Below are 14,000 nucleotides of genomic sequence, written 5' to 3'. Positions count from 1 at the left end.
TCACTACACACAGGCAGACATATACATATATTTATTTACAGTGATTGTATGCTTCTAAAAATAGATTAGCATCCTGCAATTATACTGAAGAGATGAGTAGATGATCATTTTCTGTACACTAAAAATAAGTACTTCGTGTATTGTATCAGAGATCCTTGTTTAATTCCTACAAGCAGGTAACACCTCCCGAAACGAAAGCTTATTTTTATAAGCTAGAGTTAGAGGAGGGGATAAGGTCTCTGCGCAATGCTAGGCGGTGTTGTCGGAGAAGTTAGAAAAAAAGTACAGGTTCCAGCCCCGGCGCCGGGGAGGAAGTTACGAAACAAATCTACTCTAACATCGTTAGGTTGATTTTCTAGGCACTTTATACATATTCTAAGGCCTGGTATTTCTTAATCATAAGAAATCCGATGGACAAGGTATAATTTGCAGTTGTCACTACACACAGGCAGACATATACATATATTTATTTACAGTGATTGTATGCTTCTAAAAATAGATTAGCATCCTGCAATTATACTGAAGAGATGAGTAGATGATCATTTTCTGTACACTAAAAATAAGTACTTCGTGTATTGTATCAGAGATCCTTGTTTAATTCCTACAAGCAGGTAACACCTCCCGAAACGAAAGCTTATTTTTATAAGCTAGAGTTAGAGGAGGGGATAAGGTCTCTGCGCAATGCTAGGCGGTGTTGTCGGAGAAGTTAGAAAAAAAGTACAGGTTCCAGCCCCGGCGCCGGGGAGGAAGTTACGAAACAAATCTACTCTAACATCGTTAGGTTGATTTTCTAGGCACTTTATACATATTCTAAGGCCTGGTATTTCTTAATCATAAGAAATCCGATGGACAAGGTATAATTTGCAGTTGTCACTACACACAGGCAGACATATACATATATTTATTTACAGTGATTGTATGCTTCTAAAAATAGATTAGCATCCTGCAATTATACTGAAGAGATGAGTAGATGATCATTTTCTGTACACTAAAAATAAGTACTTCGTGTATTGTATCAGAGATCCTTGTTTAATTCCTACAAGCAGGTAACACCTCCCGAAACGAAAGCTTATTTTTATAAGCTAGAGTTAGAGGAGGGGATAAGGTCTCTGCGCAATGCTAGGCGGTGTTGTCGGAGAAGTTAGAAAAAAAGTACAGGTTCCAGCCCCGGCGCCGGGGAGGAAGTTACGAAACAAATCTACTCTAACATCGTTAGGTTGATTTTCTAGGCACTTTATACATATTCTAAGGCCTGGTATTTCTTAATCATAAGAAATCCGATGGACAAGGTATAATTTGCAGTTGTCACTACACACAGGCAGACATATACATATATTTATTTACAGTGATTGTATGCTTCTAAAAATAGATTAGCATCCTGCAATTATACTGAAGAGATGAGTAGATGATCATTTTCTGTACACTAAAAATAAGTACTTCGTGTATTGTATCAGAGATCCTTGTTTAATTCCTACAAGCAGGTAACACCTCCCGAAACGAAAGCTTATTTTTATAAGCTAGAGTTAGAGGAGGGGATAAGGTCTCTGCGCAATGCTAGGCGGTGTTGTCGGAGAAGTTAGAAAAAAAGTACAGGTTCCAGCCCCGGCGCCGGGGAGGAAGTTACGAAACAAATCTACTCTAACATCGTTAGGTTGATTTTCTAGGCACTTTATACATATTCTAAGGCCTGGTATTTCTTAATCATAAGAAATCCGATGGACAAGGTATAATTTGCAGTTGTCACTACACACAGGCAGACATATACATATATTTATTTACAGTGATTGTATGCTTCTAAAAATAGATTAGCATCCTGCAATTATACTGAAGAGATGAGTAGATGATCATTTTCTGTACACTAAAAATAAGTACTTCGTGTATTGTATCAGAGATCCTTGTTTAGTTCCTACAAGCAGGTAACACCTCCCGAAACGAAAGCTTATTTTTATAAGCTAGAGTTAGAGGAGGGGATAAGGTCTCTGCGCAATGCTAGGCGGTGTTGTCGGAGAAGTTAGAAAAAAAGTACAGGTTCCAGCCCCGGCGCCGGGGAGGAAGTTACGAAACAAATCTACTCTAACATCGTTAGGTTGATTTTCTAGGCACTTTATATATATATATATATATATATATATATATATATATATATATATATATATATATATATATATATATATATATATATATATATATATATATATATATATATATATGTGTATACTGAAAAAATTCAATATATATTATTGGTTTCAATTCATATATATATATGAGTTTTGAAACAAGAAATCGACGATAAATTTTTAATTGATTATGATTTAGTGTGCTTTTTTCTTTCCAGAATTTAAGGAATCATGGTAAGGACGATAACAAGTATCTTGCTTCTGTTCGTATGTTTCGTGGCAGGTTTGTTATTTCCTTTGTATTTTTTATTCTCTATTATGAATTTCAATATGATATAGATAAACTGAAATGTGCAAAGTATATCACGTGATAACAAAAAACATTTGAAAGAATATAGTCATCATTGTTCTACTTGTTGGCACAACTTTTTTGATTTTTTTGGGTTTGCATGATTTTCAACTTCGTATATGATTCCGCTTTCCAAAAACGTGTTTAAAAATCCGAGCGCCATTAGTAAGACTTATGTACACGAAATGCGTGTACGAATTTCCAAATTGTAAGTATTTTTTTTTTCTATGTGTTTTATGGCGGCATTACTGGTGGACATTTTGTTGCGATGTTCTAACTGGGCGAGTTGTCTCAACTTTTGTATTCACATGACAAGTTCATTTAAATCAGATGTTGATTTTTTTTTCAGAGAATAAGATAATTTTAACCAAAGTAACATAAGACATATGTGACACAACTGTTTATTTCAATATCCTTTTACTTTGTGTTTGATTTTGCTGTCAACTCTTTTTATTTGAACGCCACTGAGTCATATGTACGTGAACCGTGGTGTAGCGTTTCGTTTATTTGAGCGCCACTGAGTCATATGTACGTGAACCGTGGTGTAGCGTTTCGTTTATTTGAGCGCCACTGAGTCATATGTACGTGAACCATGGTGTAGGGTTTCGTTTATTTGAGCGCCACTGAGTCACATGTACGTGAACAGTGGTGTAGCGTTTCGTTTATTTGAGCGCCACTGAGTCATATGTACGTGAACCGTGGTGTAGCGTTTCGTTTTTTTCAACTTCAGATAAATTTTTTTACACTAAGAAGTCGAATTCATATTAAGTCTTAAAGTTGTAAATTTATATAAAAGGGACAATTTTTATTTTAAAATTGAAAACATGTTCTTAAAAACAAAACAAACAATTCAAGATATGTTTCAAATAACAGCTGACGAGTTCCTAAACTTCATAATAGTCCTTACATTCTACGAGGCAATAAAAGTAGCCCTAACTTCTAATTACGTTTAGTCGTAATCAGTGTAAAGAAAAAAAAAATATGCAATCAAAAGCAATAAATAGCCGAACAACATGCTTTTATCCAACACATTTGATCTGTTAAGAAAATTTACAAATTTCAAGTTCTGTTTAGGTGTTATCAATTGCAGTAGCCATTATCTTAACCGGTATTAAGTACCAATGATTAATAATGTGAAAGAAATCGTTGAAATGTGTACTAGTATTAATAATCAGTTTGTATAATTCCGCTTGTGTATTCGAGCTGCGATTATACAAGTGGAACCAGTATCTGAGACATATTGACCAACACCTAGTAGACAATGTAACTATAACATAATATATATATATATACTATTCTGCAGGTGAACGGTCAAAAAGGACCAAACATAAGTACATGGTTAGATTGTCGTAATGTCATCTGGTTTGAGAACTTTTGGTAGATCATTTACGGATTTGTTTTCTTCTTTTTTTTTTTTTTAGCAAGTGCACAATATTGTAGGTTCCCATGTTTCCGCTTCGATGTAGGAACTTGGGTAAATGACAGAAGTACCTTTGTCTGGTCGTGTTCAAATCCTTTAGTTCTAACAATAGATGGTATGGAGGAAAGAGTGTGTTACGCAAGACGTGGACCATTTCTTGTATCAAGGTACGATATTTAATTTTTGCAAATACAATTAGCCGTTCAACATCAGATTTCTTTTCATTACCTTTTTCACACGTCTGTATGTGACTTCAACTAGATAGGGTAATATATATAATCTAGAACTGTTTTTATCTATTAAATAGCAACCTTTAGATGTTTCGAACTAGATCTTGCGTACAAAATGAAAAACTTGTATCTATCACGATTTTTTTTGTAATATATCAGTATCTATATTTTCATATTTTGTCTCCAATGATTTCTTTTAGAGCTTCATTTTCTCTAATTTCATAAACATTTACAAATAGATATAGGAAGATATGGTATGAGTGCCAATGAGACAACTCTCAATCCAAGTAACAATTATAAAAGTAAACAATTATAGGTCAAGGTACGACCTTCAAAACGGAGCCTTGGTTCACACCGAACAGCAAGCTATAAAGGGCCCCTAAAATTACTAGTGTAAAATCATTCAAACGGGAAAATCAACGGTCTAATCTATAATACAAAGAGAAACGAGAAACACGTATGAACTACATAAACAAACGACAACTACTGTACAACATATTCCTGACTTAAGACAGGTGCTAAAATTTTCAGCGGGATTAAACGTTTTAATGGTACCAAACCTTCTCCCTTTTCTGAAACAATAGTAAAACATCAAAACATAGAAAAACACACTTTAAAATATCAATTGGAAGGCTAAGCTCAATCAAAAAACCCAAATTAACACATAATGAACGAATAGATTTGATCTGTGATACCTGAATGCAAATATAAGGGATAAATAATTAAGGTATAAAGTATATAAACAGGTTTAAACAAAGTTAAAGTATGATACAACTGTGAAATATTAAACAATTTTAAAAAATCACCACTTTTCAAAAAACTAGCGTCATATTATACACAGGTAAATGAAAGTGATTTTGTAGCTAAGTATACTTCTTCGTCTGTGTGTATAATATCTTCCGTTTAGGAATACCAAGAAATTTCTTTAATATCAATAAAACTAAAATCTGCTAAGATATTCTCATCTGAATATTTTGTTATTGTTTCTTAGATATGATTTTTGTCTTTATCGAAAAGAAGTCTTTAACAAAGGTCATAAATAAAATGGAACAGGCTGTGACTCACAGGTAAATCAACCAAATTCTACGATTCAAATATTCTTTTATGTAAAATTAAGGCTTATTACGTAAAAGTAACATTGCAACTGCCATGTCTTAGATAACTGTGCTTTGATCATATAACTGACTGTTGATTCATTAATAGGTACTAAGTTTTATGAATTTAGGGGAAAATATGGGGAAAATTAAATTTCATAGTTTTTCCAAAGTCTGCCTACATGTACAAGACTATAGAAACATTGATTTTTTTTATTATTTCAAATTGCGGTTCATCTTTACATACGAAATCTACGAAAATTAGCTTTCCACGAATAATAATCAATCCACATTAGTTCTATATTTATCGAATTTTGATAATTTTAAAAGGATTGAAGAATGTTTTATTTTTTCATTTCTTTCATATCATGTACTGAGTGCATGTGATCTGATGAATAGATATTAAAAGGTGTGATATGAGTGTCAATGGCACAACTCTCAATCCAGGACACAATTTGTAAATGTTAACAATTATAGTTCAAAGTACGGCCTTCAACACGGAGCCTTAGTTTACAAAGATCAGCAAGCTTTTAAAGGGCCCCAAAAATAACTAGTGCTTAGTTCTGTATTTTTTAATAAAAAAAAGTTGTATATAGTTTGTCCTTTCATTTTTACAGATCTGGAACTACGTACAGGTGTATAAAATATACTGCTTATAACAGTAAAGTCGGAGTTTCCCTTATCTATGCTACACAAGCTAGTGAGTAATGATTTTATGTATGAATAGCAGGATTCGTTTGCCCTAATCCAGTTACAAAATTTGAATATCGATAAAAAGGTTTAATCAAAAAAAAAAATCCGAGGCAAATTCAAAAGGAGGAAATCAAATAAATATCAACTGTTATTAATCAGCAAGACAAGCAAAAAAAGTCACTGCCATATTTCTGACTTGGTACAGGCATTTTCTGAAGAAAACCGGTTTCATTGCAATTTTAACCTCCAACTTGTATGACGATTAATAATAGCTATAGATTAATGTGACTATATTAGAATGCAGACAAAACTGTGTATTTTTTTGCATTTGATACAATATTGTGGTTTAGTTCATATACAAAGATATCTTCTTTTTTATGTATCAATCTATCGTATGTCTAAAACCAAGATAAATGACATAAAGAATAATTAGAAAGAAAAACAATATACTTGCAGCCATTTGTATTGTCACCAAACTTTTCTCTTTATGTTTAGTAAGTAGTGAAGCAACGTTTGCTACGGAAAGGTTTAAGATAAACGGACAATCAAAAATATCCATTAATTAAATCAAAAACATAACTTAAAAAGACATAATATAATACAAAAATTAAAATTAAATAAACAATAAGAACCCTAAAAAGCAAATGCTAAATTCATGTGCAGCACGTTATTCAGTTACTCTTATTATGTAAGAAGTCAAATTATTTATTAATTAAGTTGTAAATTCGATCTGATTGGTTTACCAAATTGTCATGATAATGCAACGAGCCCTAAACAGTCTTGAAACTTTACACTCAGTTATAATTGAGAATCATTGTGCACAGTTCTTAGTCTTTTGTAGAATATGTTACTTATGTATTTTTGTGAACTTGGATTTCTGGACTTTTCAGATAACCAGATGTTTGCCTTTATTCCAAAAAATTGTCTTCATGAAAATTTCCATTTTTCAAAATACTTTGTACATTCTCCTTCGACTTATATCATTTAAAAATGGAATTTGGAATCAGTTACTAGCAAATGCTGAACCGTACAATAGTTCATATCAACCATAAAAACCTGACTCCCGAAAAACAAACTCCAACGATAAGCGCAATTACCAGATAGTCTAACCTATCATCTTATTAGAGATTTGGTCTCTTCTTTCTTTATCACGACAATCAGTCGGACGGTTCAAGCAGTGTCCAAAACAGATAACAAGCTACCAATAACACTTTGTAAAAACAATCTATGCGGCGAACTTTGAAGTGTAAACGGCATGTGTTGCTAGTATAACTTACACAATAATGAACATGGTACTTGGTTCTAAGGGTAGGCGTGCCTGGAAGAGATGGCACTTAAGTTTCACAATATTTTTATGTATTTATCATCGGAGAAATTTAAAAGAATTGTTATCGATCAAATATGGAATTAATGTGTGTGTTTTAGTTAAGGTATCTATACTTAGACTTTGGTGATTATCTCTTCAACAACATTAACGATACCAATTATATTATACCGGGGCTTATTTGTCTAGTAATGTCTCATTCGTAATCTTAAAGGCCAAAACATTTTAAAATTCCAAACCGTATACAAACTTTGAAGAACTGATCCAAAACAAAAAAGAATCAAAGTTAAAATCAATGCAAATTCAGACAAGAAGCAAAGCTATGCAAGAGAAATATTCACAATTTGTAACTGTTGCCATTTGAATAAAACAATAGGTATATTTTCATGCCAGTATTGAAGTACTGCCTGCACGGCTTATGATACAAAACTTTCTTAAACAGTTTAAAAAAATATAGGAATAATAAACTGATAAACAACTTACCTTTTAATAGTCATGTGTAGCTTTGTAAACAAGTGTTGTAATTAAAAAACTGTATTGCATTAGGTGTTCTTTACGATTCTCTTAATTTAAAATTATGTAATTTGTATAGTTTAAAGATTACAAAAATTCTAATATTTGTGATTTTAATAATAAAGTGGACGTTATGCAATTATTGACTTTTGATAAGATTGATACTATGATTTATCAACCTAGAGATATACTAATCACCATTGCCAACGGCCGAGAGTGAATGTCATATCTCAGGGGTTGATAAATCATTCTATCAACTGAAAGCAAACGTCAACAATTGTTTTATAATATGTCTTCATATCCTTTTCTATTTTTCTAGAATTTGCTCAAGATACTTTTAAAACTGCTCTCTGTTTGTATACAAAATATAGCATCTGCTTTTGCAGTTATTAATTTAAATTTAAAGTTGAAATATTCAATAAAATTTTCTTTAAAAAATAAATACCGTAAAACAATAAAAAGAGAAATAAGAAGAACAAGAAAAACCCGAAATTTGTACGACGTCATAAATCTACGTCATTGACGTTTCCTTGGAGTATTTATATTTAGGTACACGCGCGAACACTGTTCTAAATTTATTATCCTCTGTTGATTTTTTCCGCGGTGAATAAAATGTTTTATCAAAGAGGATTTCCTATGCTTTTAACAAATGAGAAAACAGAAAATTTATAGTCATATAATAATATATATCACATGTGTTCCCTAGACACGAGTAAGATTGTAACGCTGGGATCATAGATATGCTCTCAAATGCTTATGAGGTAACAACAACAGGGATTCGATGAATTGTAATGATTTGCAAAAACGGAAAAATAGAAATGGTTGTTATGAATCATGTCAGTACCAAAGCACTTTTTACTAAGATGGCGATAACTTCGCAGAGTAGCAGTTTATCAGTAACACTGCGAGATAATGAATACATTTCAGAACCTTCAGACCGTGTAAATGTCAAAGCTATGGAATAGTGTTAGAGAGAAAAAAAACTTTTCGTTTGTTTGTATTTCATTTTAATTCAATTATTTAAAAAAAGATCGATACCAAGAAATGTACATCAAAAGTATTCTAAACTTTTGTTTATATTGCTTACAGAGACATTTGAAAAGGAGCCATCCATTTGTGACGTTTGTTCAGGAAGATATTCACCACTAGTTATAGTCGGTAAATATACTTTATTCAAATAATTTATATTTGAACGTATTTTCTGTTTTCATACATAGTCAAATTATGTTTTACAAAGACAGATTTAAGGCTGAACTTGTCTTATTTTTAGTCCCGATAACTTGTGAAAAATAAAAAAAGTGTTATAAAGGTTAAAATCTTCATTGAAAACCATGCACTGCTACTATGTTAGATCCAGAAAAAGATTTTTTTTTTTTACGTCGAGAATATGAAAAAAACAATATTTTACTGCATTTGTTTAATACTGTATTGCTGTTGATTATCAACTTTTTCCGAATGTTTTTGTACTTTTTTGTAAGATTTACTTGTTATGTCATATATACGTAGTTCCGTTTACAATAATTAATGATAACAGAAATAGTTGTCGTACTCAATTAACAATTTGTCGATTTTAATTGTTTAATATTGAATATACCATAGTTTTATTGTTCTTTTTTTTTAACTTAGCAAAAGGTCAAAACTGTAAGTACAACCTTTAACCTTTCATTGTCGTATTACAGAAATAGAAAACATAATTAAAAAGCAATCTAACTTAAAATGTTTTCAAACAATAGTTCACGGTATTCCATTTTAGAAAAATATTGATAAAAAAAATATGATTCGTTGAACCTATCCCATGATACATTTGACACAGCATCGTTTTTCTGAGGAATGTCTGGTCTACGGCATCCATTATAAACCGTTTTAAAGCTTTTTACATATTGGAATCATATCAAATTTCGTGCTTTGTGCTTATTTCAGGCGCATGATAATAATATGACATATTAAATAATAAACATTACATTATTTTCAAAAAATTATAATCCAACGAATACAATGTTGTCTATGTGAATGTCATGTTGCCGTAAAACGAACAAAAGGCATACGATACCATGGGGAAATTAAAACTCATAAGTCTATAGAAACTGATAACACAAAAAAAAAAAAAAACAAAGACGACAAAAAGACCGCAAAATTCACTTAAAATTACATTCAAAAGTAAAGACTGAGCAACACGTACCTAACCAGAAACTTGGGGTGATATCACGTACCTTGGAATTTTGAGAGAATCCTTCTTCAAAAGATACCAAAGGCACATTCAAACTCATATGTCGAAAATAAACTGACAACGATATGGCTAAAATAGAAAACGAATAGACAAACAATAGCACTGGGGTGGTATAAGTTGCACTCGCCTCGTTATATTGAACTTCGGTGTTAAGCAAGTGTTTGATTTATTGATACAATCATAATCCCGAAATGCTTAAATTTATTGTTGATGTATTAGTTATTTGAAAATATGCTCGGAGAGAATGTTTATCTATGCAAACTTTATAACTTTATATTTTAGTGGAGGTTTATTTTAGAAATAATAGAAAAGAATTAATCGTTTATATATACATGATAGAAGTAAGCTAAAGTGTCCTGTCTGCCTAAAAAATACGAATAAGAAACTTTTTTTCAGACGAGCTGGCAAGACAAAGTAAGTATTATACATTGTTATACTAGTTATCATTTATTTAAACAATATCACAATGAAGGGATTAGCACAGTTTACCATTTCTTTGAGAAATTATACTAGAAACCTGTTTTGTTCATGATCATTCCCTACGTGTGTTTCTGTCGAATAATTTCTACATTCAAACAATTTCCACAGATTATCAAAACGTATTGAAACGTTTAGGAAATACTATTTGATAGTTGTTTAAATATATTAATATAGCTATGTCCAACACTATAAAGCATGATGTAAAACCAGGTTTAAACCACAATATCCTACATAAAGAAATGTGTTTACCAAGTCAGAATTATGACAGTAGGTTTATATTTGTTAATGTGTTTGAGCTTTTGATTTTTTCATTTGATAAGGTTCTTTCCGTTCTGAATTTTCCCTGTAGTTCGATATGTTTGGTTGTATTGACATTTTCTGTTATTTTCAGAATAAATACAAAGAATCTTTGAGAACGAAAATTTTCATACTTTTGATGTTAATATCATTATACAAGGGATAACTCTTTATACGTTGTTAGTTTATTATTAAATACAGACAATTACAATTCATGGAGCATTCGTGATATACATTACTTAAATCATAATATATGTCTTTTTTAACAGTGATCTCAGGACGTAAGTTATTTACACTTCATATTTTATTTTATATTTTTTTTTTTCATGTAAAAGAGGGGCGAAAAATACCAGAGGGACATTCAAATGTAAAATGATACCTTAAAATAATGCAGTGGTAATGTTTACATGTTTTCCTATAAATTATGGTTTCCTCGTTTTTAGGTAAAACAGATGCAGGTAATTGGTGCATCTGTTCAGCTGTGCATGTATAAATTCGCAGCCGTTTTATGTTGGACTTTGACGATAATTCTTTTCGCAAAAGTTGAGTGACTTTCATAAAAAAAACTCTCGAAAAAGAAACTGGTACAATGTCATTAACATTTCTGTATAAATCACTGTCAATTTAATGGTAAGATTATTTTGTAAAGCATACGTAGTTCGTGTGCATGCAAAGATAAACAGTATACAAGTAACATACGTTTGGAAGGGCTCGAAGAACACAAAAAGATATGAGACACAAAAGTAACGATCATAGAGTACTTGATGTTAATGAAAGCTATTTTAAGTGTCCGTCGGCTGTTTTCTGCTGTTGGGGGGGGGGGGGTCTCTTTAACACATTCCCCATTTCCATTGTCAATTTTATTAAATAGTAAATAAACCCTGATTCCCAAAAATTATTTTATGAACCAGTACATATTCAGCGCAATTAGTGAGATTTTTAACACTCGAAAGATAGTAGTCATGACCAAGAATGAAACAAAACCTTAAGTATTTCTATTTACTATAGACAAAATATTGGACTAAATATAAGAGCATAACTTTTTCCCGAAACACCTTTAATAGAAAAAAAAACAAATGTAAAACAACGGAATTTTCTAACTTTTAGATCATAATTAAATTCGACAAACAATTTTTTGATCATTCCTTTTTTTTTAATAAAGTCAAGCAATTGTAATTTTTTAAATGATGTAGTCAAAGTGTTCCATTAAACGATTCCAAAATCTAAATGGCAAAAAGTTCCGCCTGAGTTTTGGTCATGCAAATGCCTCACATTTTAATCTCTGGAAAGCTCGTCCCGCTTTTATCATATATACATAGACCCTTCTAAAGTCCAAAAATGTGTATATACGAACTTTCAGTATTTTTATCTTGATACTTCATGTATATGTAAAACACAAAATCGGATGCCGATGCAGATTGATTCCGACACCTTTGTGAAACAGTCATAAATTTATTTGGTAAGTCATCCTACGACAAGTCGTGAATTGTACAATATACGAATCCTTTTGAAACGATAGTAAATTATTTGTTATGTAATGAAGTGAAGAAATTGTGAACCTACATAAGGATCAACGATTTATTTTGCGTTTTAGATTTATCCTATATGCTGATATGTCTATTAATCTGTTTTTTGTGTTTTATTTTTATTTTCAAATAAAGCTTTAACAATTCATACTGAAATGCCTATCTGAATAAGTGCTGCCTGTTTTCGGTGGTTTTTTTTTATTCCTATTCATACAGTGGCTATACATTTAAATTGATTTCACCGACAAGCTATGACATCTATTAATCAAAGGAACGGGTTTTCCATATATAATGACCAGTCTTTATTTAATTAACACTTCTTGAACATTTTGATAGGTCCATCTCATGTATTTACCGTTGTTCATATATAAGTACTTTGCTTCGTATTATATGATTCTATTTCAGGCTTAGGGTGTAACAGACCACCAATGTGTCCTATAAAAGATTGGTTTCATGACAAACCCTGCGTCGATTCAAAACCAATCATTGACGATGGATTCATGTGTAATAGCTGTATCAGATATTAAGACAGAATCTATAAAATGAACTGCAATTTAACAATAAGTGTAAAACAACATCCTTGTACAATAGTATAGTTACCTAAGAAATATATATATTTAAAAACCATAAATGTTTTTACATGATGATAAAAAAAAGATATTCAAACTCATAAATCGAAATCAAACTGAAATGTCATGACAAAATCAAACGAAAAACGACAAAAAGATAAACAACAGCATATTAAACTATAGCAACACAAACCGCATAAAAACCGGGGGTGATCTCAGGTACTCAAAAAGGGTAAACATATCGTAGGAAAAAGACTGATACGTGTATGAAATTTGCATTGTTTTGTTTAAATTGAATGTTCTTTCAACATTAAAATATTTCAAAGGGGATAAATATTACACTAAGAAGATACAGTGTAGTTACCAATAATACAACACAAAGAAACCAAATAACAGGATAATTACAATCATCAGTCAACGTTCTAACTTCATCATGGGGCAACATATATATTGTACAGTAAGTTTAAAAAATTGCTGTTACAAAATTTAGAAAATAATTCAAATTAAGAAATAAATTGCCCTCATGAAAATCTCTGTTTCATTTTCGGGCTCAGAAATAGATTTGTTTTCGTATTTGATAAACAAGCTCTTCATACTGTATTTTATGCACTTTCGATATCTAGGCTTATACCTGAAACACGTGTTATGTGCACTCAAAGAGGTATTAAATGTTCAGTTACAATTACTTACATAAAAAATAATAATGGATCCATTTAACCCTTTTTTGCATGCGCTTGCAGCTCTCAATGTGAAAGTTCTATTGTGAGTGCCAATAACTAAGTTCATTTATCACTAAAATACATAAAATAAAAGAAGGACTAAAACATAAATGAAATATCTGTAAAGGACGAATGTTTTGTTTAGCAAAATCAGTGAGGATTTAAGAAAGTCAGTGAGTGATGCCCTTTTATCATAAAATACGACAACGTAGATAACATATATTTCCAAAATTTTGTTATAGACGTTATGATCTAATGATTGTAAGGCTTGTGTCCATAAAAAAGCGGAAAATACAAAGGGGATATTGGCATACTCATCAGTTCAGATTAATTGACAACACTATGGCGAAAAACCAAAAAAAAAAACGACAGTGCCACAAAATAGTACATAGACAAAAAAGAACTGAGCATTACGAAAAAACTAAACATAGATAACAGGACT

The 14,000-nt window shown here is 31.3% G+C and overlaps 1 protein-coding gene across 1 annotated transcript; it reads left to right on the top strand.

The window, feature by feature from the left end:
- The first annotated feature begins 2,345 nt into the window (after positions 1 to 2,345).
- LOC143058026 (uncharacterized) lies at positions 2,346 to 12,895 on the top strand. Its single transcript, XM_076231487.1, has 8 exons — positions 2,346 to 2,400; positions 3,888 to 4,053; positions 5,828 to 5,910; positions 8,830 to 8,898; positions 9,367 to 9,381; positions 10,364 to 10,381; positions 11,014 to 11,025; positions 12,676 to 12,895. The coding sequence occupies exons 1-8, from the start codon at positions 2,349 to 2,351 to the stop codon at positions 12,795 to 12,797; spliced, it is 537 nt and encodes a 178-aa protein (XP_076087602.1). The 5' UTR covers positions 2,346 to 2,348; the 3' UTR covers positions 12,798 to 12,895.
- Positions 12,896 to 14,000: the final 1,105 nt, after the last annotated feature.

Source organism: Mytilus galloprovincialis, chromosome 14 (assembly GCF_965363235.1).
Source record: "Mytilus galloprovincialis chromosome 14, xbMytGall1.hap1.1, whole genome shotgun sequence".
Lineage (NCBI taxonomy): Eukaryota > Metazoa > Mollusca > Bivalvia > Mytilida > Mytilidae > Mytilus > Mytilus galloprovincialis.
Note: the sequence above shows the minus strand (reverse complement) of the source record. Positions and strands in the feature narration are given on the sequence as shown.

Coding starts and splice junctions, on each gene's coding strand:
- LOC143058026 (XM_076231487.1), top strand. CDS start 2,349: ATGGTAAGGACGATAACAAGTATCTTGCTTCTGTTCGTATGTTTCGTG. Junction 2,401..3,887: donor GTTCGTATGTTTCGTGGCAG/GTTTGTTATTTC, acceptor TTTTTTTTTTAG/CAAGTGCACAATATTGTAGG. Junction 5,911..8,829: donor TATCTATGCTACACAAGCTA/GTGAGTAATGAT, acceptor TATTGCTTACAG/AGACATTTGAAAAGGAGCCA.